General features: G+C 34.3%; 1 protein-coding gene across 1 annotated transcript in view; it reads right to left on the bottom strand.

The window, feature by feature from the left end:
- Positions 1-26176, bottom strand: part of CSMD1 (CUB and Sushi multiple domains 1) — a 1082532-nt gene that overhangs the window by 324447 nt on the left and 731909 nt on the right. Inside the window, exons 8-10 of the mRNA XM_066179810.1 lie at positions 14721-14808; positions 7756-7880; positions 3571-3692 (exon numbers count right to left, since the gene is read on the bottom strand). Of these exons, the coding sequence (XP_066035907.1) occupies positions 3571-3692; positions 7756-7880; positions 14721-14808 (335 nt within the window). The remainder of the gene's footprint in view (positions 1-3570; positions 3693-7755; positions 7881-14720; positions 14809-26176) is intronic.

The following is a 26176-nucleotide window of genomic DNA, read 5'->3' as shown; positions in this document are numbered from 1 at the left end:
CAATAATGCAACAAATCTTGCCATCCAATGGACACCGAGGCTGAAAAATGGAGCCCTTGCAATGTTACCATAAAACAGTGAAAGCAGCAGGAAATCCACGGTAGTAAGAATTCACAATCTGGAGAAGGAATTGAAACAGCAAGGGGTAGAGGCAAGGTTAGTACATAAACTAACGAGATTGTACTAACAGTAAGAAAGAGGTAAAGAGAACACATCAGTAAGTCCTCAAAGGGTTTGAAGCAACTGATTCTAGAAGACTGAGAAATTGCATAATAGAAGAGCTAAAACAATGAAGAGTTGTAAAGTATTACAGCATGTACTTGACACAGTCAGAAGAGCACCATAAAGTTGTATTTGCAAGTATTAAAAGTCTAATAAATGACTCAGTAGGATGCTGATCACAAGCTACAACAGTGGGATCCAGAGGAAACAAATAAATATTTAAGGAAGAAAACCAACTATTCAAAAGAAGCAGGAGTGCCTTTGAACAGGAGAAGACTCAAATTCAGATTTTTGTGTTGCTTAGAAAAAGACAAATAGATGTTAGAAAAACGTTTAACTAAAAATGATCTTGATATAGTAGGCTAAGACCTACAACTATGCTACTGTCTTTATAGGATGTTGAAATTTGTTTTTCTTTTGAGTTGGCATTGAAAATCTGCCCCCACACCAGCACCAGAATGTGGAATTTGGAAAATGTTTCCATTAAAAAAAAAATCCATGTTATTATGTTTGGGGGTTGGGTTTTTTGGACGTTGTTTGTTTGTTTTGTCTGGTTTTTAGTTTGTTTTTGATTTTGTTTGGGGTTTTTGGGGGAGCGGTGTAGGTTGGAAGGAAACCTCCTAGGAAACTTCTTTAACTGCACTATCCTCTTCAAACTGAACTGAATGTTATGTTAACAGAAAACACTATCTTATCTTGTAAAATTCTATTTGCAAACTAATCTGATAAAAGGCCACAAATTCACTTTTAGAGTAAGTTCAAAAGTAATTTATGATACAGAGTAACAACATGTAATAAGCTGTCTGCCTCACTGGAAAAGAAAATCAACAGGACCCTATGCATTCTGATAAATATTTTCAAATCTGCAAGTCAAAAGAGTATATTCCTCAAAGTAATTTTAAAATCAGACCTTCAATACACAGTTCAATTTTCAAGAGTTCTGTCATTTTAAACTCCAAGAAAAGTCAAGGGTTAAATTCTGCAAAACTCTTAGCATATCTTAAAATAATTTTAAATCTTTTGGAAATTTGAAAATTATTTTGGTAATTGATTTTTTTGAAGTTTATAGATTTCAAAATGCTAGCAAGATTTTTTTTTAAAAGAAGCGGGGTCCCACTCAATCGGATAATTTTTAAAGTAAAAGAATTTTCTTTCACATCTTTTAGTAACTGAAATGGTATGTATTAACTCCAGCTGCAGTTGTTTGCGGATAGAAATCTCAATACTGATGAACATGATGTAGAATTTATGTGAAAACAGCCTAACGATATTGTAAGCCTCAAATAAGTTTGACTTTAGGACTTCACATTTACATTCGTCATGGTCCTAAAGCGACTACAGCCTTTCCAAGACACATCAAATTAAGAAAATTCTTTCTTGGTTGCACTGCTAGACAAATCCAAGTTCAATAAAAAGACAACTCATTGTCCGCTCTGTGGAAAATGAAAGACTTAAAAGTTACACCTCTTTTTCTCATGCTGTGATTATCTGTGTCTGTTAGTGTGTCTCTTTACCTTCCACACAGCTGGATGTAACAGGATTCTTTTCTGGGTGAAAGCTCCAAGTGTTTACTCAGACCTCTTAATTTTGAACATAACATAATTTGTCTCTCTGGGTGTGCAATTCCTCCTGAGTATTCTTGTATCTGACGAACTAGCAACCCACCCACAGAACACTACTTAGGAGTAGTGTTTTTTCAAGTCCAGTGAACATAATAATTAATTAATCCACACCAATCTCATTAAGTTCTGTGCTACTAAAATTCAAAATTCACTGAGAAAGATACATTGTATAGAATGAAGAGAACTTGTGCATTACTGTACTAGATGGGGGTTTACTGTTTTTCATAGGTAAGTCTGTCTCCACAGAAAACATACACTGGACAGTTTAATATCATAGTCAGAACTGATTTTTCTACCATTAAAATTAAATCACCTTCATTTTATTATAAATATTAAAAACACTCCTTAATTAAATTCCTGAAAACTCAAGAAAAAAAAATAAAATTTACTGAACAAAGAAAGTATTAAGATGCCAATACTCTCTACTATTAGCAGGAATTTAACTTTTTTTACAAATGTATATTTAATTTTTCTCTTACAAAAATATACTGTGTTTTGCAAAATTGACAAAACAGCACACTGCAGAATATAAATTTGAATAGATAAATTTTCAGACATTTTCCATAATTTAAATGCTTTTCTAGATTTAAAAACCAAAGTAGTTTAATAATTTCTATAAAATGCAATGATTTTAAAGTCAAAAGCCTTCCAGGGGAAATTTTCACATCAACTGGCTATTCTAAATAAAATATAATAATTCTAAATAACAGTTCTAAATAAAATTTAAACAGCTTTTTCTGTTTAGGAAGAAGAACCACTACAGTAAAATCTCTCTCAATAAAGTTTTGCATTTTTGCCTGGCTTTCTTGTATACATTCTTTTTACTGCGCCACACTGAGTCCTCTTTAAGAAAAACAAAAAGTGAACTTAATTAATTTCACAAAGCAACAGTATTTACATCTCAAAAATATGCTATGAAAACATGCAGCAAATTTATCTTTTCTGCAGCTAAACATTTTCACTTATTTATGGTAAGATAAACATTTTTCCTTAACTACTTTTTTGAAGTCAAGGATACAGTCTTCCAAAAAGCTGCACAGAAATATATGTTCTGTAATTATTAAAGTACATATAGATTGTACATTGTCTGACATAATGTAATTAATTTATTCAGCATTTCATTACATAGAAATATAATATAAGTCTCTAACTTTTTTTTTCCCCTTTAGGTAGGGGGTCTCCTTCCTTTACTGATTTTGCAGAAAACCAGAAAAAATACTCCGTTATGACCACTATCTTATGCTTAATTAGATGACTAATTCATAGTTATGTATTAAGAATCATTACTGGAAAAGAATGGATTACAAAGAAATTATGTAGGAAGCAAAACAACTAACAAGAGCTGTCAAAATATTTACGCGTTATGTCCTTGTTTCTATGTCAAGAAATCTTACGTTGAGATTCAACGGTGATTAAGTATCAAGACACAACCTGAAAAATTCACTATCAACTCATTTAGCAATGTGGAATTTTGATTATGATTTTCTGTATTGCATTAAAAAACGTATTTAAAACTTGAAAATTTTATTTAGACCTATTACTCTGAGTCATCATTTTCATATATGCTACTTTTTTTTCCTTCTAGTGCCCAGTGTGTTTTCATAACAACTCTACTTTGTTCCTTTTTGCGTATAAATGAACATACAGGCTTTCAAACATATATGAGATATTTTTAAAACAAATCCAAACCCCTGCCATTTCACTTGAGACAAGAGAAAAAGCATACCTTTTCTGGATCAGTTGTTGTAATGACCCACACGCAGTGTGCATTGTCTTCATATTGAACTGGATAATTTGGTGAAGTGATAATGCCACTCGGTCCACGTAAATTAGAACCACATGTTCTAGCTAAAATGATAATCAACAAATCAGATTGCTTTAGACTGGATGCTCTGTTTTAAATTAATATTATCAAATTGCCACAGCATTAGCAGCAACTTGCCATGAAAGTATTACTAACAATCTGCCCTTAAAGATATTGCAGTCAGACAAAAAAAAACAAAAAAAAACAAAAAAAAAAAAAAAACAAAAAAAAAAAAAAAAACAAAAAAAAACAAACAAACAAAAAAAAAAAACCAAAAAAAAAAAAAACCCCAAAAACTGAAAATTTACTTACAGAGGAAGAAATTAGCACTTTTCAATTAATCAGCCTAAAATTTACAATGCTTTATTCTTACTTTATGTTGATTAGATTATCAAAATTTTCATATCAATATTCTGTTTGGAGAGGGATTTACCCTTTCCAAGTGGATGGAGGGAGCCTTCTACCCATGAGTGTAAGGAGGGCCAGTATGTGTTCTCCTTCATGATTTCCCCATGACTTGGAGAAAGAAACACATGTATCACAATATTTATATAACTGTATGTCCTTAACCTAAACATGACCTTCTGTGGTGTCTTAGCTCTTTACACATAAGGAAATATAATTAGAAAGAAAAAGATATAAAATGGTTCTAGGCAGTATGTAGTCAGACTGGTAAGGCAGGTTCAGCTGCGAAAATATCACATCCTCTCTGCCACACTAAGCAGATCCAGATAGCCAGCATTTTGAAAATATACTACTTAACATATTCAGTTATCTTCTAAAGACCATTAATGATAGATTTTGCAAGAATATTCAAATTTCTCAAAATATTTCAATATCTGGAAGCATTTTAGAAATATTTAGACATATAATTTCCAGTGACACAATTATAGATCTCAGAATATTTCAAAATGTCACTGCCATGTTTGTGGTACTACACTACTATATCTTCCGCTGCGTTCTGATGTAATTTAGTCCCTTCAGTTACTTAAGTTTCAGGACAAGCAAGAGGAATGAGTAGATTCTTTAAATACTTGGTCATTCTTTTTCTGAATATTGGAATAAAACACCCTACATATTTCTTGCACTTTAAAAAAAATTAGTTTTCATTATTCTCTGTGGCTGCCTCCATTCTAAAGGATAAAATATGAGCATTCCTTTACTTCATGAACTGCTGGGAGGAAGCCTGATCTTCTCCGTGAACAGAAGTGTGACTGGTACAAACAGGAAAAAAGGTACTAGATGAAAATAACAATCACATTTTCTATCCCTCCATCACAGCACTTGGTCCTTCACTATGATGATAGAGACTAGACTTTGAGAACTCATTGTACTTCTATGACAAGATTGATCAACTCCATTTTCAGTAAAAATGTGTATGTATGCAGGCAGATAGGAACAAGATTAATTTTTTTTTAAAATTCCCTTCCAACCCTTATCATTCTATGATTCCATGTTTATGACAAAAACTGTCTTAATAGCCACCCACTAATTTAAGTCTCAGACACATCACACGGAAATCTTCAGTTACAATCCCAGTAGAAGCCTAACCCCCCCCTCATCTACATAGGAATTTCTATGAAAGCATCATTTAAGAGTTATTAAAAAGGTGCCTGTACTTAACATGGGGGAAAAAAAAAAAGTGTCATAGAATCACTTAGGTTAGAAAAGAGGTCTAGGTTTACTCAGAGTAAGGCTCAACTTACCACTGTCCAGTTGACCACTAAACCAGATCCCTAAGTGTCACAAAAAACTAATCACATTTAAGTATACCACACTATGCTGCCTACTAACAATAGAGAAAGCTTGGCATCTTGCTGATGTATTAAGCAATCTATATTCTTTTAATTGAGGGAATAACAAGGACAAATTCATGGGATCTGAAATACAGGACATTTTCTTTCTAGTGACTTGTGGAAACACCATACCTGGGGAACCCTAACTGGAGCACAATCTGTTACTTTGTTTTCAATTCCTCCTGCCTAAGGTCTGCCACAGAAGAAACTAATCCAGAGGTACAACTCTGTAGCAATAAAAAAACCCAGGTGGTTCCTGCTGTAGCTGTCCACAAAGAAGAAAGGCTAAGAAACATCTCCCTTGCAGAGAGATTTTTTCAGTCAACTGTTATTCTTCTACCTTTATCCTATTCAGGCTTCCAAGATAAGGTTAAAAAGCATGGGGAGGGGAAAGGCGTAAAGCCACGCCAGAGGTGCAACTGAAGTTCAGCCCAGAGGTCTGTTTAGGAAATGGAGTTACCGCAAAAGATTGAATAAAAAATGTTAGATAGCTTTGTATACTACCCACAGAAGACAGGAATGGTTCCCTGTAAGGTTTTTGTGTGGAATTCAAGGAAACTGGGAGCATTTACATCAGCACCACGCAGTTTCTGAGAGCAGTTTCTGGGGCCTCCCACCACTTACTGCCTGTGACCCTGGTGTGGTGCTGGCGTGGGCCTGGAGCTGCACCGACACCATGAGCAGACCCCAGCGGTGCTGGCGACCATGTGACCCCAGCCACTATGGTGGCCTTTCAAGTAATGTAATGATATTTCCAAGACCAAAATGGTTCCTGTGACTTTTCATCAGATTCCTAAATTTTGAGCTTTGTTGATCACCATTCTGAGGTAAATGCAAACATCTTCTTCAGTAAGTCTTGTACTCTTGAAGTCATTAAACTCACGTTAGTCACCGGCAGTTTATCAGCTTTTCCACTTTCAGTTGATGATAATTTAGAAAATGTGATAAACACTTCTTTGCACTGTGTATATTATTTTTAATTGGTGCTTATATGAGCACCATGAATACTGGCATCTTGGAGGTCAGTAAAAGAATTGAGAATAATACACACTGCATCTTTCACACCTCACAATCCATAAACATTCACGTCATAATACTGACCAAGAATTATGCACCACTGAGAAGTGAAGCACACACGTGTTTATACAAGTTGAAAAAATCTAATCTCGCAGCAGGAGAAAAAAAAATTGAAATTATGAGATAACTACAAAATGAAAACTTTCTAGAGAATAATACGAGTTTTATATAAATGAGATTATGTTTTAGCTCATTCTTGGAAAAAAAACCCAAAACTTTAAGTTCAGGTGTTACAAATCCTCCAGTGTTTCTTAAACCAATATGATTTGCTGCCCTGGAAACTGGCATTTTGGTGTAAGATCTTTTGTGTACAAGAAGTATCACTTTGATCTACCTCAAAATTACAATAAAAGTAGCTCTCACAGTTTGTATGTTTTCTTTTTTATTTTCCAGTTGATGGTGATGGTTTGCCCTGTTTATCCTGGCTAGGTTGTCTCCATTCTAGGAGAATATAAGCAAGCACATTTCATGGGTCAAGGCTCCCACTGGCATGCACAATCTAAATGTGCAACCTGAAATAATTTTTCTACTGAGATAAAAAGTTCTGTACATAGAGATCCTCTTTTTTTTATTTTTTTTTTTTTTTTTTTTTTTTTTTTTTTTTTTTTCTTTTTGGTATACAGCCCACTTCTGAGGTACTTTGGCAGCATTCATATATTTTTCTGTGTTTTTAATACAGACAGTATATTGCAATCGAAAATCATACAAAGTAACAAAAAGTCACTTCCCCTGTTCCTCCATAAAAGTGGGGCACACAGGAAATTAAAGCAGAATGGTCTAGATGTGAAAAGATTCAGAAAAGTTAGAAGGTCAGGTTTTATATAAAGTTGAGGAAAAAGGTGGACAGAAAGGAATTCACTGAAAAATCAGGACTAGGTAAATATCTGGGACTGATAGGAACATAGTATGATTGTGAGAATCTCATATTTGGGAATTAATTTTGAAAAAAAAATTAACATAAACCTAACAAATTAGCTCTACTTAAGGTAAGTTTGTCATGACAAAAGGAAGATTAAGTGAAATGAAAACTATTTAAAGGAAATTAGCTCCTTAAATTTATACTCTTTCTACACATTTGATTGGATGCTTCTAGCTACACAAAAATCTTTGTCTATTTATAATCATATATACACATACACATGAGATATATTTTCCTGTTTTAGTTTGCTTAGTTTTGAGTTTCATTGCAGCAGCAACTACAAATTACCCTTCCAAAATTCAAAATAGCAGTTACCTCTGCAAATTGGCCTGTGGTCACTCCAGGCAGCCAGTGTATCTGTCACTCTCTGACAAGTGATGCTCTTAGAACCTTGCAGCACATAATTGTCTTCACAGGAAAACTGTACACTTGCACCCACCCTGGGTTAAAAAAGGGGAGAGAGGAAGGAATTAAACATATTTTAATATCAACATCCTCAAACAAAGGTAAATGCTGCCAAGTGACAATATTTCAAGATCCAAACAAAGAAATTAAGGTCCAAAATTCTACTCTATTAATCAATATTTTATTCATAAAAAACAACTTATACTCTAGGGAAAAGGTCTGTTATTCAGTTTGCCCACCTTTTAAGGAATATAAAACAATTTTGACACTAAGTTTGTTCTTTTATGGTATGAGTTCAATGAATGTATGGATATATATTTTATCTAAGAAAATATATAAACACAATTCTTTCAGGCAACAGAATTTAATGAATAATTTCAACATTGCTATATTCACTCCAATGAGAGAATAATCAATTAGATATGGAATTCTGTCAACACATACAATCAGGAAATATTAACTTCAATCAAAGTAAATAATTCATTAAATATTCCTGACCTTGTTGAAATTTCCTCTTAAACATTACATTAAATGATAATTTTTTTTTAGGACTGAAATATGATTGTTACACTTGTAACAGTGAAATGTTTCCCTTTGGAATTATTTATGCTACCAACTGTTATGAAGATTTTAAAAAACTGTATACATTTGTGGTCAATATCACAGAGAGTTTTCTTAAACATTATTTACATATCTGGTTCCATTTATTATTTGTGACATTCTCTGATTCCCGTAATAATTAACTGGTTCTGTTGTTTGCTTTCTTGAACTTTTAAATCTGTATTTGATAGTCTCATGTCATGAACTAAGTGAACTCAATAAAGCAGATTTCTCGAGTTTAGCCTCTGTAAGTTTTTCAGTCTTAAACACCAGGGGATTGCTATATGGTGGTCAGGAGGCTCAGTGCTTAAAACTGTGCTGTGAAGAACTGCATAAAATATCATTCACTATTACCCAGTTCATTCCCACCCTTCATGGACAAGTATTTGCTGAGTTTATCAGAGAATCTCACAAACACTAACTATATTGTTTATTGATAAAATTATGTCTTTTTATAGTTCTTTTCATTCTTTCAAGAAAATTTTAATAAGATTGTTTTCTTTATTTTTTTGCTAATTTTAAAATTTAAGTATGATGCTTCAAATCTAGAAAAGCTTTAAAAACTGCTTTTCCGATCACCTTTTTCTTGAGCTGTTAAATAAGAAAACTTAGAAAAGCAGGCAAAGTATTGCCTTTTTCTCCCATAATTCAAGGAAAATGCAAAAAATTCTTGAAGAGTAATGCAAGTTCCTAAAATCGTGTTTATTTTACACTGGTCATAATCTTCAGAGCATTCTTAAAACCCTCAGAAAAAAAGACCAAGCGTTTTTCTAAATAAATACCTCAAATTAATAAAAATTCTTTTATTGGTAAAGAATGTATTACTCATTAATCTGACATTTTAATGCCATAAACACATATTTGTAATGGCATTTTCTCCTATTTTCTAGAATTAGGATTTCTGTATTTCTTTTTCTAAGGAAACATGAAAAAACCCAAGCAGTTACCTAGCAGTGATAAATACAAAATCAGGACTAAAATATTTAAAAATCATATTGGATAAAGACCATTCCACAAGTTTAATGTTGGGTGAAGCAACATGACAACCAACATTTCCTTTAAGTTCACTACTATCAAGGCACGAAAGGAGAATAACAAAACTGTGTACATACAAGAATATAGAGTGAAATCAAATGTATAATTATTGAATGTCTGCAACAGCAATTTATAATTTAAAATACCTGAATATTCCCCCCAGGAAGAAAGAAGGGGGATGGAGGGAAATGAGCAAAAGGAATACAAATATTTTTCTGTCTAATGAAGTAAGTTAAGGATTTTATGTTTAGATTACGTTTTGATCATTGTAGAAATACTTCTTAAGTTTTTGTTAATGTATACATAAAACATTACACATTAATTTAACCTCTACACTTATGATGATTTAATTTGTTTTAATATTATTCTACAAAGTATGTACTTCAGGTGATGGGTTTTTTTTGTTTTGGTTTGGTTTGGGTTGGGTTGGGTTTTTTTGGTTTTTTGGTTTGTGTTTTTTTTTTTTTTTGGTTTTTTTTTTTTTGTTGTTGTTGTTGTTGTTGTTATTTTTTGTTTTTTGGGGTGTTTTTTGGTTTTTGTTTTTTTCCTAAAGCTCTGGGAATAGCTTGGATCTAAGGATCTAAGGACAATTAATGTGAACTTCATATGTTTTTTACCGTGGGTATAATGTTTTAAATGTCTGAACACAAACCAAGGGATACAAAATAAATATTCTGACTACAACATAATAAAAAGAAAGAAGAAACAGAGCAAAAAATGTCACAAAAAAGAACAAGGTAGGAATACGAAGTAATCCAAAGCTCCATATGGATCTAAATAAGCATCTTAGTAGAAGGAATGCACCAGGATTACAGTCTGCAACAAAACTACTCACACATCCAAATTGCTGACTCTCAGTTGATTAAGCTTGACAGTTTCCCATTTAAAAAGAGGACATATTTTTGTATATGTATTATAGCTTGTTTAAAATGTGATTTCAAAGAAAATTACTGTTTCATTTACTATCCACTAGTTAACAATGAATGTTTTAAATTGGGGTGGGGGAGAGGGTTATTGGGTTTTTTGTTGGGTTTTTTTTTTTACATCTCTACCTCCATAGTCACTGAACAAGTCTGTGAGCACTGGAAGTCTGTTTTTTTGCTTTGTTACTTCTCTCTGTATACTTTAAACATGGGGAAGAAATCTGTACCCTCACTTATCTTTTTCTATTTTAAATTTGAACTCCAACAAAACATAATTTGTGGGTTTATAAAGAAGTCTAGAATTTGACTTGAAGAAACCATTTTTTAAAAAGTAGATACTAACATTAATAAGTTCATTTAATTTTCAAAATCTATTTTGGAAATTTAAAAGCCATTTGTTTTACAACTGTTGGTGAAATTGTGGAAAATGACTGCATTTTCACATTACCACACATAACATACAATATTTAAGCAGAGCTGAAACAGTAATATTTAGATCCATTTCAGATTTCATTTGAACAATCTACTACTGGTTTGCAATCTCACATAAATATAAAATGTCATATTGACCTCAAAATTGTATTGATTATGTTCTCATTACCCTAGCCAAGTCTGACTTGCCATTGCTCCCCCAAAATTAATCCAAACACCCACTGGGTTGTTTTAAAATCACTGAAAATCATCTCCCTACTTCCTGAAATGAACACAGTATAAGTGTGGCAGGAGGACAGAAAGAAAAGGTTTAGATTTCAATACCTTTTTGTTTGTTTTATGATATTAGAATGAATGCCATTATTATGCTGAAAATGATGAAACCCTTTTAAAAGAACTTGTCATCACTGAATCAGTTGGGTCTCAGGCTGTCTTAAAAATAAACCCTCTGCCTTTCCATCAATCTCACTTAAACAAGCCTTTCAGTAGACTGGAAAAGATTTTGAATAATGTGCATTTTCACGTTTTAGTTCAGATTAATATTCACAGTTGTCATTCTCCTGACAAGAACAATAGCTCCTTCTGGTGTTTATACTTGCCTCATAGAAAAGAAAAGAAAAACATTGCCTTTCTTTACTCTCCAGAGTACTTTTATTACACTGGAGAAATGCAAGTAGCAGCAAATATTATTTTCCCTTCTATGGAAGAGCTGGACTTGTCATTTAAGAGAAACAAAACCCAAATTCCAGCCAAATTCTCTATTTGAATGTCCATCTAGATTTAGACAGTTAACTTTAGGATAGATATGTTTTAAAGAGATATTAACAAACTTCAAAGTACAAGAAAAACAGTTGCTGTTGCATAATGAGTTTTCAGATAATAAGTAATGTTTAGGTGGAAAACAAACAGCTATCATATCTCTCAATTAATATTCAGAACTGGAGGCCCAAAACATGCACACAATTAATGTGATCAAAGTATACAATATATTTTTTTTAATCTTATGTTATACAATGTTATACCTTATGCATTCATTTATCCCCATGAACAATGAGATACACTTGGTGAAATGAAATATTATAAGAGGCTGGATGGGACAAAGGAAATACCCTTATTCTGTCAGTTTAGTAGCGTAACATTGCTCATAAGTAAGCTCCAGGCATAAGATACTTTTAACCCGCATTAATTCCTAAGAGACTCTGTTCAAAACACAGTTATCTGTGGTTTGCAAGGTTCTTTAACATTAGATTCCCTTGGGTATCTTAAAATGTACTTTTAGCTGTAAGGTTCTTTTGGGTCTTCCCTCTTGGTATTTTTACACATTGCTGGGAAATTTGTTGTTGAGGTCTTCCATGTTTGGGTTCACAAGGTTTGGGATCTTTGAACCTGTTTCACCATAACTATTTTAGTTCTCTTTCTCTTTCAGTTTACAGACTACCACCTAGAGGTGAAAAGAAGTATTCTTTCTTACCCTCTTTGAGGTTATCAGCGCTATTAGACCTGCTGGTGTTTCTTAACAATTGTTCATATGCCACTGATTTGGACCCCAACTGGGTGAGAGTCTGTTTGGCCAACAGTGTATTATCAACACATAAAAGCTGTATGACATTTATAGATTCACAGAATAAATTAGATTGCCAGAGGACATCATCTACTCCATCTGAAGCAAGCCCAGTTGGAAGAGAGATCTCAGAGACCTTCTTGGGTGAGCTCTGAATGCCTCCCTGAATGGAGATTCTACAAATTCTCTCACAAACGTCAATGTTTTTACTATCCTCATGGTAAAACATGATTTTTTTTTTTTTAATCCTGAATCTAGTAGTAATTTACCATGTCCTGCCTTATTTCCATTTCCTCTACTCCTGTTACTTTTCATTCTTTCCAGAGATTCTTTTCTCGCTCCACAGATAACAAAGTGATCCTTGATATTGCCCCTAATTCTTTCAACCAAGTGTTTTATTTGGAGGAATTCAGAAGTGGCACGTTGGCCATAATTTATGGCTTTCTGAGAAGAGACTGAAGCAGAGGAGGGATACTGAGGCATGCCTGCACAAGCAGGAAAGTAAAATAGTCTCCAAAGTAACAATGGGAGTATAAAGATATTCCTTGGATGAATACACAGAGGCACGTAATACCTCTTGAGAAAGAGTGGTATTTTAGCATCCCATTTTTACCTAGTCTTCTACTGCCTGATGCTTCCCTCTGCAATAAATAAAACATGAATAAGGACCTAAATAGAAGTTACATTTCTTTTTATAAAATAGTATCCTTTTGGACAGCAAACATATACTGTATTTTTGCATCATACAATTTCATTTGCAGTAGATGTGCTTGACAAGTTGAATCAAAACATGTAGGAGAGGACATAAGCAAACATTTAGAAAACTTGTATCTCTAGCCTATTAATTGAAATCTTTTTTCCTTCATTATTTTTGAAAACACACTGAACTGCCACTAATGAAACCATGACTTTGCATATAACGGAATCTTTTAATGTTGTAGTTCTATATGATTTTTCAAACTTATTTGAGGATAAATGGAGAAAAATCCAAAAATTATGTCAGAGAAGAGAACAGAGAGTAAGTCAGAAAGAGAATAGATTTTTAATTTGTTTTTCTTGTCAGTTATAGCCTAGATTGGAAGAGCCTTGATTCAGGTGGCAAGTTGTATTAACTTTCTTTCTAGAGTTCTAGAGAACTTTGTACAATTCATTCTAATTCCTACGAATTGTTCCTTTCTCTTAGGTCCAACTGTCCATTCTTAGCTGAGCAATTTATAAATCCCTGCATGAGCTAGAGGTTCCCATCTCCTTCCTTTGACCCTTTTCTCTGCTACACCTTCAGGTCTCTGCCTTTTTTCCTCACCGGGGAAAGAGCAAAATTCCTCCTTTCTCCATAGGGGTCCATTTAACCTTGTCTTTTTTTTTTTTTTTTTTTAATAACAAATGGTGAAAGCAAGGAAAACCAGGAGATGGCATTCATCACAGCCTAAGACACTGAGTTCCCCAAGCTTTTACACAGCTTTTACAAAGGGGGAAAACACATAATAGTCTCTGCTTCTTCTGCTTCTATGCCATCCACAGAGTTCTGCTTTTTCTCCATGGATGAGATTATTATGCTCTAAAATTCCTATTTTAAATGCACTGATTTAAAAAAATAACTCAAGCAATAGCAATACAAGATATGCAATTCAATAAATCAATTTTGACAAAGAATCAATGAATTTTAAACTAGGGAAATTATATACGTGTAAAGTTACAAGCTGTCTTAGGTTAAAATGTAACCAAAAGTATGTATTCTATGGCCATCCTCATAAGCTGATAAAAAGAGGTGGGGCAGTATTCTTTATCTTCTCCATGACTCATCCCTGATAACTCCCTCTGGGGATATATCTTCTGCTAATGGGCCATCAAGGCTCACTGCATGACCAGTAAAATTACATCATTTCATTGTAAGAGGCTCTCCCCAAGGGGGGGGGGGGGGGGGAACCAAGCATTCCTACCTGGACATGAGGTTTGGAGCATCAGAAAAGCCCTACCTACTGGATTCTCAGAGGACAAGAGCTATATAACCACTTCCTCTGTATCTTCAGAGGAAGACCAGACCCTTCTACAGGATCATCACTTTAACAGAATCACATCTATGTCTTCACCAGGACTGCAGCCACCATTTAATTGGACTGCCACCACCACCCTGACCACGAAGGCATCAGGACTTATCCTGACTCTGCCAGTTTAAGTCAGTGTTTTCTGCTTTTATTTTAATTTTCCTGTTAAATTGTAGCTCTGAGTTTCATTTGTTTGCTTTCAAACTAGTACACAGGCTGTGTATAAATGTAATAGGAAATACCTTCCTCTTGATCATGTCAAAAACTAAATGTACCTACCTGAAGTCAGAGCCTACCCTCTTCCCATTTTCAGGAATTCCAGGATCAGGACATGTATCAGATGCAATTGCATCTCCACCCTGGGTCACTGCAAAGTAAACGAAAAAAATGTATTAGACATGCAGCTCTAAAGATGACTCTTTGCATTTCCCATACATAAACTTTCACTGCCTGAATGCAAACATGTTTTATATTTTTTTTCTTGAACCAGTAGAAATTCTTACCAAAAAGAATCCCTACATAATTGATTTTGATATATTATTTATTTTCACGTGTTATGGCAAAAAAAAAGTTTTTCTTCTATGGAAAATAATTGATTTCCAACAGTCAGTAATTGTTTTTATGGATATACCAGGATTCAAAGTTTTCTTCAGAAAGGAAACAAAAAAACAACCCACACTTCATGAAGCCACCTTCTGAAATCTTCACAACACACCATTATAAGAATACGACAGTGTAAGAGAAACTATAATCTCCATAACAAAATATGTTTGTAAAAATATTTAAAATAAACAAAAGGCAAGAACCCAACTGTGATACTGTATAACTGTAGAACAGGAATATCTTTATGAATCCCAGAATAATTTAGATTGGAAAAGACCTCCAAAATCATTGAGTCCAACTTTTGACCAATCACTACCTTGACTGAAGATAAAGTTGATCTCAAAAATATACAAAATACTCCACTGAACAATGTATTTGTAGTCAGCTGAATATGTGCTCATGCAAATGAGGCTCAAATCTCTATTTTTTTTTGTTTTCAGCTAAGAATAGTAGACAAGGTGTCTTATACTGTTCCACTTTTTTTGCCCTCCATTCTTTCTCTGTCCAGACTGTCAGATAATTAAATAATACTATGTATATAAATATCCCAACTTATGGTGCTCTTAAAACTCAAAACAATTGGAGAATTTTCTCTCCCCTTTTTTCCTATTACATTCCTAAAATGGTAATTAAGGAAAATGTGAAGTTAAAAGCTATTCATCATAAACAGAAGATATAAAGCAGAACAATGAATACACAAAAAACCCGAACACACGTGTGCTTTTTATAGTGCACATATACACATACGGTGCATCCAGCTGAAAAAAAGGAAGAACTGGCATAAATACTGTGTTGGGTATGCATTGACAGATTTTGGTAGTGGGAGAGGGGGGTTGTGCTACAGGGGTGGCTTCTCTGAGAAGCTGCCAGAAGATTCCTCCATGTCCAGAAGAGTGAATTCCTGGCAGCTCCAAAATGGACCCACTACTGGTTGAGGCTGGGCCAATTAGAAATGGTGGCAACACCTATGGGATAACAGACTTAAGAAGAGAAAAAAAGATATTGTGCAGTTGTAATTGCAGCCAGAGAAAAGCAGGGTTAGAACGTGTGAAAGGAACAGCTCTGCAGACACTAAGGTCAGCGCAGAAGAAGGGGGAGGAGGTGCTCCAGGCACTAGAGCTGGGATTCCCCTGCAGCCCCTAGTGAGGACAATGGCTAGGCAGCTGTGCCCCTGCAGCCCATAGGGAACCACAGGAATGCAAATGCAGGGTCCTGCAGACCCGTGGAGGGAGAAGCCCACACTGGAGAAAGTTTGCTGGTAGGACTTATGACCTTGTAAAGGACTCAGGCTGGAGCAGACTGTTCTTGCAGGACTGCATCCCATGGAAGAGTGACCCACACTACAGCAGTTTTGGGAGGACTGCTGCCCATGGGATGGATTCACATTAGAGAAGTTCATGAAAAATTATCTCCCATGGGAAGGACAACATACTGGAGCAGGGAAGGACTCCTCTCGCTGAGCAACAGCAGAAACAACCTGTGGTGAACTGACTATAAACCCTGTTCCCATCTCCAAGTGCAGCTGTGGGGGGCGGTAGAGCTGGGAAGGATGGAAAGGTGGGAGAAAGTCTTTATAAGGTCTTACTTTACTTCACATTACTGGGCTCTGATTTTTTTCAGTAATAAATGCAATATCTCTAATTCCAATCTGTTTTGCCTGTGATAGTATTTGGTGAGTGATCTTTCCCAATTCTTATCTCAACTCATGAACTCTCGGTTTTATTTTATCTCCCCTCTCCAGTTGTGGAGGGGGGTGATGGAGAGGTTTTGGTGGGTGCCTGGCATCCAGCTGGGGCCAACCCACTACAGTTATATGCCTCCAGTCTTTCTGTTTCCTCCACAAAACACAGAACTAGTAGAAATTTGTGGATCACATTTTCCATGTTAAAAGAGGTTTGGGAAATCTTCAAGAAAAGGACAGAGCATTCTTCCTGAATTTAAAACAACAACAACAACAACAAATTAATTGGAATATTTTAGCTCCACAAAATAAATTACACAAGTCTGAGTGGATTACAGATGACAGCATTACAGCTGAAAGGTGATGAGATATTAGATGTAAAAAGCAGCTAGTTTTCCTACACTGTGATATGCCTTCAAATTTAATATAGCACCAAAAGGAGTGGTGACAAATAGGATACACACAATCTGATTCTAAGGGCTATAAATCTTCATGTCTGTTTTGGCAGCTTCAGGCACAGTTCATTTATATACAAATCCAAAGACTTACAAGAGAAGATTTAAAGAACCAAAAAAATGTATTACAGCACTATAAAAATACAACTGAGACAATGCACTATTACAGACCAAAATTCTCAACCTGAGCACAAGTTCTTCTGTAGAGAAGCAGCAAAGCTGCAATGATCACAGTATATTTTAACATTTGCCTTTTTTTTTTTTTTTAGTAGAATGTTTCAAGAATACAGGAATCATCTCTTTATCCACATCATTTTAACACTACTTATTTTCCTGCATACTTTTTCTTTAAACTATATCAAGAAAGTTTATGATAATATCAAAAAATTCTAAGGACAAAACTGAAAATAAGAGGTCTTGCTTAAAAAATATTTTCTTCTAAATACAAAAGCCAGACATGAGTAAAATTTGAGTTCATATGGAGTTTTGTCAATGCATAGCACCTGGAAGTCACCATCCTAAGAACTCTACACCAGAGCTCAATCCTGCTAATTTCACTAACATTACTTTGATGAAGTTCTTTTTTGTGTGTGAATAAAGGCTTTCAAAAAAAGCATATACTAGCTAGGATTCATATATTTTATTCTGAAAGCTTAATCTTGTAGTTTCTTGAAAAGTGTCAGCATTGAAATGCAGTTATAGTGAAAAACCTGGTCTTGATACAAAAACAGCCTGCTTCTACACTGATGTTTCTTAAAATAAGTTCTCTCACTAATATTTCTTCCATTTTTTTTAAAAAAAAAAAAAAGAAAAAAAACACCAAATATTTTCTACTTTTAGCAGAGGTCTGTAGCTCTGTTAGTGGACATGAGATTCAGTTTGGACTACTGAACCACCAAAACACAAACAAGCAAAATGACTGATATGGTTATTTGACTTACTATGTTTACTAAACATGAATTTTGTGATAAGAGATGTTATACAAGGTGGAGAATGCTACTTTTGCTACCATCTTTTAAGGATGTCACGTATCACATTGGAATGAAGCTATCTATTTTTTACAGATATATATACATACAAAATGGCTTAGTGCTTTGGGGCATCAGTAAATGCTGAATGAAACCTTAATCATTGCACAGAATGAAGTGATCTGCCCGAAAAGATGACAACCTTTGCAAAATTTTCTTCTCAGCCACAACATCACTCTGTCAACACAGTTTCACACCAATATCAGGGCAGGGTGGTTCAGCCTCTTACTTATCCAAAGAAAAACTCTTTAAATAGGACAGGTATCCTATGTTTGGAATTCAACACATCTTCCTGGATGTCTACAGGCCTTGTTAAACATGGCCCAGGTTTTAGCTTCTATTTTCCCTAGTGAACTCTCAAGTGTACTTTTAACAGACGGTGTTTATGTGACATGCTGTCATGACAAAATAAATCCAATTCCCTGTAAAACAAACCTGCCTGATTTTATCTTTCCAGATGGAAAAATAAAATAAAAATCTCTCAAATTAGTATAACAATTTATTGCCTCTACTGGTTCAGATACATCAGGGACTTCAGCTCACATATGTATATACTTTTACAAATTAGTATGACTAAAACCTTTACCTGCCAGTATTTTGGAAGTTACCTAAAAAAAAATAGGTATTAAGATTTATTTTAGCTCCAACATTTATCATTCAGATTGAAAATAAATTACAATTCCTGTCAAAGACCTATATCTTCCTCTGTTACAGTCCTGCCAGATTTCTGCTTTATTCACTGCTATGAAGCATTATCTGTTGCTACTGAGATCCATAGCATGAGATGAGAAAGTATCATTGATTTGAGTATCTCACTTTCAAAATATATTTAAACCTTTCAGCCTCTACAAACATTTCCTGGACACATCATTTATATTCACCCAGTCACATGCCTAATCTTCACTGGTTTAATTTTGAAGAAAAGGACTTTTCTATGCTCTTGAAAGACCCATGTCTAGTTTGTACTCTTTCTGCACTATATGAAGTTTCATTTACCTAGGGTGTTAAAAGATGCTTCATGCTTTTTGCACCTTTCTTCTGGTTTTCTCCATCTTTATCATATTAAAATTGAATTGTTTCTCTCTACATTCAAAGCTAATTAACGGGCTGAGTGTAGTTTAACTATCATTTCAGTTTTCATTTTAGAATTTAAAAATTTCAAAACAGTGGTGCCAATGAAAATGGAAAGTAATATTCCTATTTAAAGCTTGTAAAACTTATGAATAAATATCAACTTTGCAAAATCTTTGACAGAGCTATGCACTAATTATCAGGATTTATCTTAAAGCATTAACAATGTTCCTCTGAAATGCAAATATAAACTAAACATCTATAAACTTGTATTCATGACAAATAAATTTAGGACCAGCCTAAATAACACCAGCTTCTCTCAATATATTCTTAGTACATTCTCAGTATACCCTCTCTGTTTTAAAAAGAAGTTTAAGAGGATATAATCCTGGCTAACATCAAAGTAAGACATTACACAGACAGTTCCTCACACTTCATCTCAGTTCTTCAAGGAACCATCAGCTAGAAAAAATGGTGAGTATTCTATGAGACTAACATCAGAAAAAACATTTGAAGTTAGAGGGAAGGGAGAAAAGTGAGGAAGTATTCTAGTCAGGTTTGGGGTTTTTGCTTCTTTTTCGAACAGCAGGTTTGAGAACATCAAAGATGTTTCTACCACCAGACGTCTGTAGTACAGAGACAGCACTCTCAGTGGATACAACTTAATTCTGGAACTTCTCAACATGTCAGGCTATTCTATACTGCAAAACTTACACATTCTCAGGTCTTTCTGCAGAAATAATTGAAGACTGGCTGTGTGTTCATTAATGTGATTGGCAGATTTACATTCTGTATACAACCTCTAGGGATAAGACTGGTGATGTAAATTTCTACTTGATAAAAATAAAATCCATTATTTCTTTATTGATTGAGAATGAATCAACAGGATTTCTTCTATTTTCTCAGTTGGGATCATAAAGACTACAGTTTCCATAGTTTTGGTGGTCATTTTTACTGTTCATATTTGATATATGATACAGGAAATTTAGAATTCTTTTAAGATGTTTCACATGTTCTGGTTCTAACACAATAGTGAAGAAGAAAGACTGGTAATAACTATAAACATAAATCAGATTTTAAAATATTGTAATCATATTAATAAACAATTACCAGATACATTAAGATTCTAATTTAGCTCAGCATATGGGAAGTGTTTAATCAAGGAGCAGTATTAGGCAGGAGGAAAGGCTGGCGAAACAGATGTTTCATGCAGCAATACAAGCAACATGAAATCTCCCTTGGTATAGTACTGGTTCTATCCCAGACATGCTGACCTGCTTTAGATGCATCTGGAATCTTGAAAGACATTAATGAAATACTCAGGCTTATGTAAACTATGTGGTGAAATTCTTTGAAGGCCTTGATTTCAAAGCAAAGTATTTGTGTATAGATGTGTCATACTGCATATCTTTCTTTAGTGGCCATTACATTATTAAAAAATATTTGGTGTTCATGCTTCAAATTCCAACACCTACAATTTTAAATTTAACAAGTCATGGCAGTCTCTTTAGACATTTACTCATTCTCCTAGTGATAACATCAGCCTTAGAATAAAAATGCATAACTCAGGAGCTCTCATTCCTTCAATAATTTGTTCTGAACAGTTTTCCAATATAACCAAAAATTGCAAAAATTACCTTCAAGAAGGCCTTGACAAATACTATCTGGAGGCTAGACAAAATACCCTAAAATTTCCTATGGAAAGATATTGTCAAAAATGGCAGCTTTTCTAGAGCTGAGTGACAAACTGGGACACAAAAGAGGATCCCAAAGATGGTCAGAGGATGAGCATTTCTCCTACAATTCGTCCTACAATGACAGTCGGAGAGAGTAAAGGTTGTTCAGGCTAGGGAAAGCAGGTTCCTTGGTGACCTCATGGCATTCCAGTCCCTAAAGAAGGCTTGTAAAAATAAGGAAGAGCACCACTTTATCCAAGCAGATAGAGCTAAGACAAGAGGAAACAGTTTTGTACTAAAAGACAAGAGATTCAGATTAGGTGTCAGGAAGAAAATCTACATAGAAAGTGTTGAGGCACTGGAAAAGGTTGCCCAGGGAAGCTATGGGTGCCACATCCCTTGAAGAGTTTATGGCCAGGCTGGATGGCATTTTGAAAAACCTGATCTCGTGGAAGGTATCCCTGCCCATGGTGGGGGCATTGGAAATGGATAATCTTTAAAATCCCTTCTAACCCCAATCATTCTACCATTCTATGAAGTTTGTAAATTGAATAAGATTGCAGTGAATGAGTTACCACTTTATTATGATGAAAATAAAAGCTTACATATGTAAATATTAACCTCTTTCCAGTCAAGAAATCAAACAGAATGCAATGATACTGTTTCAATTGAACAAGGTATTAGATGCACTAATTAATATAATAGAGTCAATTTGATTATTCATTAAACTCCTTAGATTTACATTTACTTACATTTTAGTTTTTAAAATATTTCGTATTGTAAAGTATGTAACAGTTCCAGATATCTAACATAAATATCTAACAAAAATTTGGTCTGTAATAATTATGGTTCAAAAATGAAACCAGAACATTTAAATTATTCTTTATCAAGTGTACTAGAAATTACTTGTTTATGTAGCACAGAATACTGTCATCACTGAAAAAGAAAAAAGGTTTGTATGTATTTGATGTCTTGACAATCTTTGGAGAAAAGGTACATTTTATCGTTGTATAAAAGAACTGAATATACTGCAGTTGTTTTGAATTCACAAAGTTTGAAGTAATGAAAGAAAAAAAAAAAGATTATAGAGCACAGCTCCAATCCACAAATATATTCACAGGCAGAATTAGTCAAACTAAATTTTCCACCATAAATTTCGCTGCATTTTCTCTAAAATTTCAGTTACCCCCCCACCCCCCCCAGAGGATAATTTCAAGTTTCCAAAGGTTTTGATTAAACCCAGACCAAGACAAAAGAACTATTCTGTGAATAATTTTAATAATCAGAATATATATATTGCAGGAGACTTTTTTTTCTTTGCAAAGACATTTTTTAGGAGACTTCTTAAGTGCTGCACTTAGCAGCACATAGCTCTTCTCCATTTCCTTATAGTGCCTTACAGCAAAGAATAGAAAGGTAGTGTCATGGTTAAAGTTGTTTATAAGCATTGCCTTTGAATACACCAAGTCATCTGTAGTAGATTTTGTTTTCAAAACTATGAAACAGACAGAAAAGGGCAAACCTGTTTGATTTACATAAAAATACACATAAAGTCACATTTGGTTATTTTAATAATTTTGGTCTACATAGATTTGACTACACAAAAAAAAATAATTCATTTATTAATTATAGGATGCAAAATGGAATTAATTCCCTTTTTTCCCCTGATACATCTTTTGAAGAATGACATAAATGAAAAATATTAAGTAGGAACTCAATAATGAGATATAAAGGCATTGTTTATACAGGTATACAAAAGTATAGATATTGCCTTATATAAATAAGATCATAGATGTGATAGAAAATACAGACTTGAGTAGAAAACACAATTGAAATTAAAATACCAAGAAAAAAAAAGTATGTACTTCAACAGTACAAAGAGTACTATAGAATATTCTTCCACACAATTTCACCCTGGCTTTTAGAAGACTAGAAAATTACTTGCAGTATGATGAGTCCATCTTAATCTTTAAACAACTTCTTCAGTAGAAATAGCAAAACACTGATCTGTTACAAACAACAAAAAAAACCCCTCACGACATTGTAATGCAGAATTATAGATTACTGAAACCCAGAGAAATGGAAAAGAAAAAAGAGACAAGCAAGGACAGGTAAGGAAAGTTTTGAAGTTTAACTTCTTGTAACTACTTACAAGAAGCTCTTGTTAAAACTCTTTTTTCCCTAATTTTCTTATGAATTCACTAAAATATTTGAATAATTTTGAATAGGAAAATATGGTCATGTTGACACCAGATGGCTTGTGCTCAAAAGGTCATTATGGGCAGTAACACAAGGAGAAGCCATTGTCCAAAACCTGCCTAGAGAACATTCTTACAGATGGCATTGTTTCTTCAAAATTATTAACAAACCTTACAAAGTATTGTCCCAGTAGTTCAGAAAGCCACGGCCAGCTACTAGATTTCATTTAAAACTTAAATTCTCTAGTGCTTCTCACTAAAAGAGTATTTTAACCACCCCCCTTGCTTCAAACATCAGATTAAAAACTACTAATTTCTGCAACAGAAACAATTAAAAGCCCCTATAACTGTCACATACTAAAGTTAATTCTTTTAGGTTTTTTTTTAATAAGCTCCAGCACCTTCAAACACTGGGAAATAAATCATCATCCTACTGACTGCAGCTGTCAACTTGGTTGAAATACAGGTTCCCTGTAATTTACCAATATATTTATATTTATGGCAGTCCCTTATCCAGCAGATGGGGACAGAATAAATTTTTCTCAGTAGCTATGAGGGGACAGGGCCAGGAGTTGTGTGGGTCTGTCTAGGTTGTTACTCTATAGCACTTCAGGTCACATCCAGGGATGTGACCAGAAGAAAGTGGCCCTGGTTTATGGTTAGAAAGAAAAAAAGTGTGGGTGCAGAGGGTCTGTGAGTCTTTGTTCATCGTCTCAGGATCTGACAGGTTGGTCAGTAATTTTTGCATGTAAATCACTCTCATTTCTATACTTTCGTTATTAGTATCATTGCTGTTACTGTTGGTTTTCTTATCAAAGTGCTGTTTCCATTAACTGTTTTTATTTCAACCTGTAATCTCTGCCTTTTGTGTCACTAGCTGGAGGAGGGGTGTGGAAGCTGCATCTGTTTTGGAGCTTTGGTGGCAGGGGGAATCCCTAAATTAGGCAGTGCCAGTTCTAAACCATGACATTTGGTGATCACAAGGCCTGAAAACAAATTTCCCTTATATAAATCCAGTAGTGGTTTTGTCCATTCTTAGTGAGTGAATCAGTAGGTTAAAAAAAAAAAAAAAAAAAAAAAAAAAAAAAAAAAAAGAAAAAAAAAACAGAGTAGTTTTTTCTCACTTTGTTTTGTTCTGATTTGTTGGGTTTTTTGGGGGGTTTTGTTTTGCCAATTTCTTTCCAACAGTTGAATTTAAGTTTCATTCAAGTTTAATGAACCAGCTTAAGGCTCAGAAGACGTACAGCTTTCAGTCAGTCTGGGTCTGGGAACTAACTAGTCCACCTTTTCTTGAAGTCTTGAAGAGTCTGCTCACTCATAACTTTTCATTTTACATTTACCCCTGTTGACTTCCATGGGCTGCTTCACCATGGTCTTCACCACAGGTTTTAGGGGAAGCTCAGCTCCAGTGTCCGGAGCATCTCCTCCCTCTTCTTATTTACTGACCTTGGTGTGTGCATCATTGTTCCTCTTACATAATCTCACTCATTGAGCACAATTGTATCTACCCAATAACTTTGTTTATTTGTTCTTAAATATTTTATCCCTGAAGTGTTATGACCATCTCTGACTGACTCAGCTTTAGACAGCTGCTGGTCTGGCATTGGCTCTATCAGACATGGGAGAAGCTTTTCACAGAAGCCATCCCTATCTATTTTCATAGAGCTAAGAATCTACATGTTTAGGAATTGTGAGGAAAAATTGTCAAATATTTACCAAATAATTGCACCTTTTTAGTGCAATTATACGTATGGATTTTAGCTTGATTAAAATATTACTTAAAAGTTTAAGGTGAAAGGATCAACTTTAGTTTTAGCAGTAAGTTCTAATTTCAACAGATTTTCTATATGAAATAGGATATATTGGGAACTGAAATGTATTCTATATCCCCCATTTCTATGGTGAAATTCCTGCAAGTCACACAAAGGCTTCATTTCAGAATCAGATGCATTCATCACACACAGTTTGTGTTTGTGTGTGTCTGTGTGCTAGTTGCACTCTCTCACAATGCACCGGCGGTTATGCAAACCGTCTAAGATACTGTTCAGCTCATTAAAGACAAAGCTGCATCTTGAAAAGTAGAGACTCTTTTGATAATTGCAAATGTCAAATTTTCACGACTGTTGAATTCATCAGACTCCAGGAACAGAAACTGAACTTGCAAAAACTGGGCTGACCAGGCTGAAAGCCTGGGTCTGATTTCTTTTAACTGGCTGACCACACACACAACACTACTATTGTCAAATGAAGTGCAAGAAAACTCCTGATGGCTCTAGAAAGCTGAAATTTTCCAGCAAGTGACAATTATTCACCAGTGATTCAAATAGTTCCACCAAATGAAATATATGTTTGCATTATGTTCACTCTTAGTTAAGAAATTGTCACCACAGTAAGTATACCTTAGGACTACAAAATCACTCATTAAGATTTGCCTGAGCTGCACTTATCTATTCCTGAAAATCTAAGAACTCATATCTACCCTTTCATTTTCATCTATGATTTCTGGAAATCACCAATTTAGAAATATCATTCTTTCATCAGTCCTGATACTTAAATGATGATCTATTTTATATTGCTCAAGGTCACGAGGGGAAGACAGAGAAGAAACTGTCCCACACCACTACATAACAACTGTATTGTATCGTCATTGTGGCCTACTTACAGCAAAATTATTTAGTACTCATCAAACTTATTAAGTCCTCATAACAATAAAGACACTAATGTAAGAGTATTATGAGCTCCTTAACAATTAGTTTTTACACTCTACTTTGAACTCAGTGTAATTTCATGACTTGCTGCAGGTAATGATACTTTTGCAACAATTGTAAAGACTAAATTTTGATTGAAAAGTATTTCTGTCCAGTTGTGAAAAATATTTTACACTCTGTATTATATAATAATCAAACACAAAGAAAATGAAAACGCTGTGTCAGTGAAGTCAACAGATAAAATTTCACTAATGATCAGGGGGGTGAGATGTTATCTGACAGGCAAATTATTAAAAAAATCTTTAAAAATATACA

The sequence above is a fragment of the Chamaea fasciata genome, unplaced genomic scaffold (genome assembly GCF_029207755.1).
Source record: "Chamaea fasciata isolate MVZ Bird 193981 ecotype frontalis unplaced genomic scaffold, bChaFas1.0.hap1 SCAF_3, whole genome shotgun sequence".
In the NCBI taxonomy this organism is placed as follows: Eukaryota; Metazoa; Chordata; class Aves; order Passeriformes; family Sylviidae; genus Chamaea; species Chamaea fasciata.
This window is presented reverse-complemented; position numbering and strand designations above follow the sequence as displayed.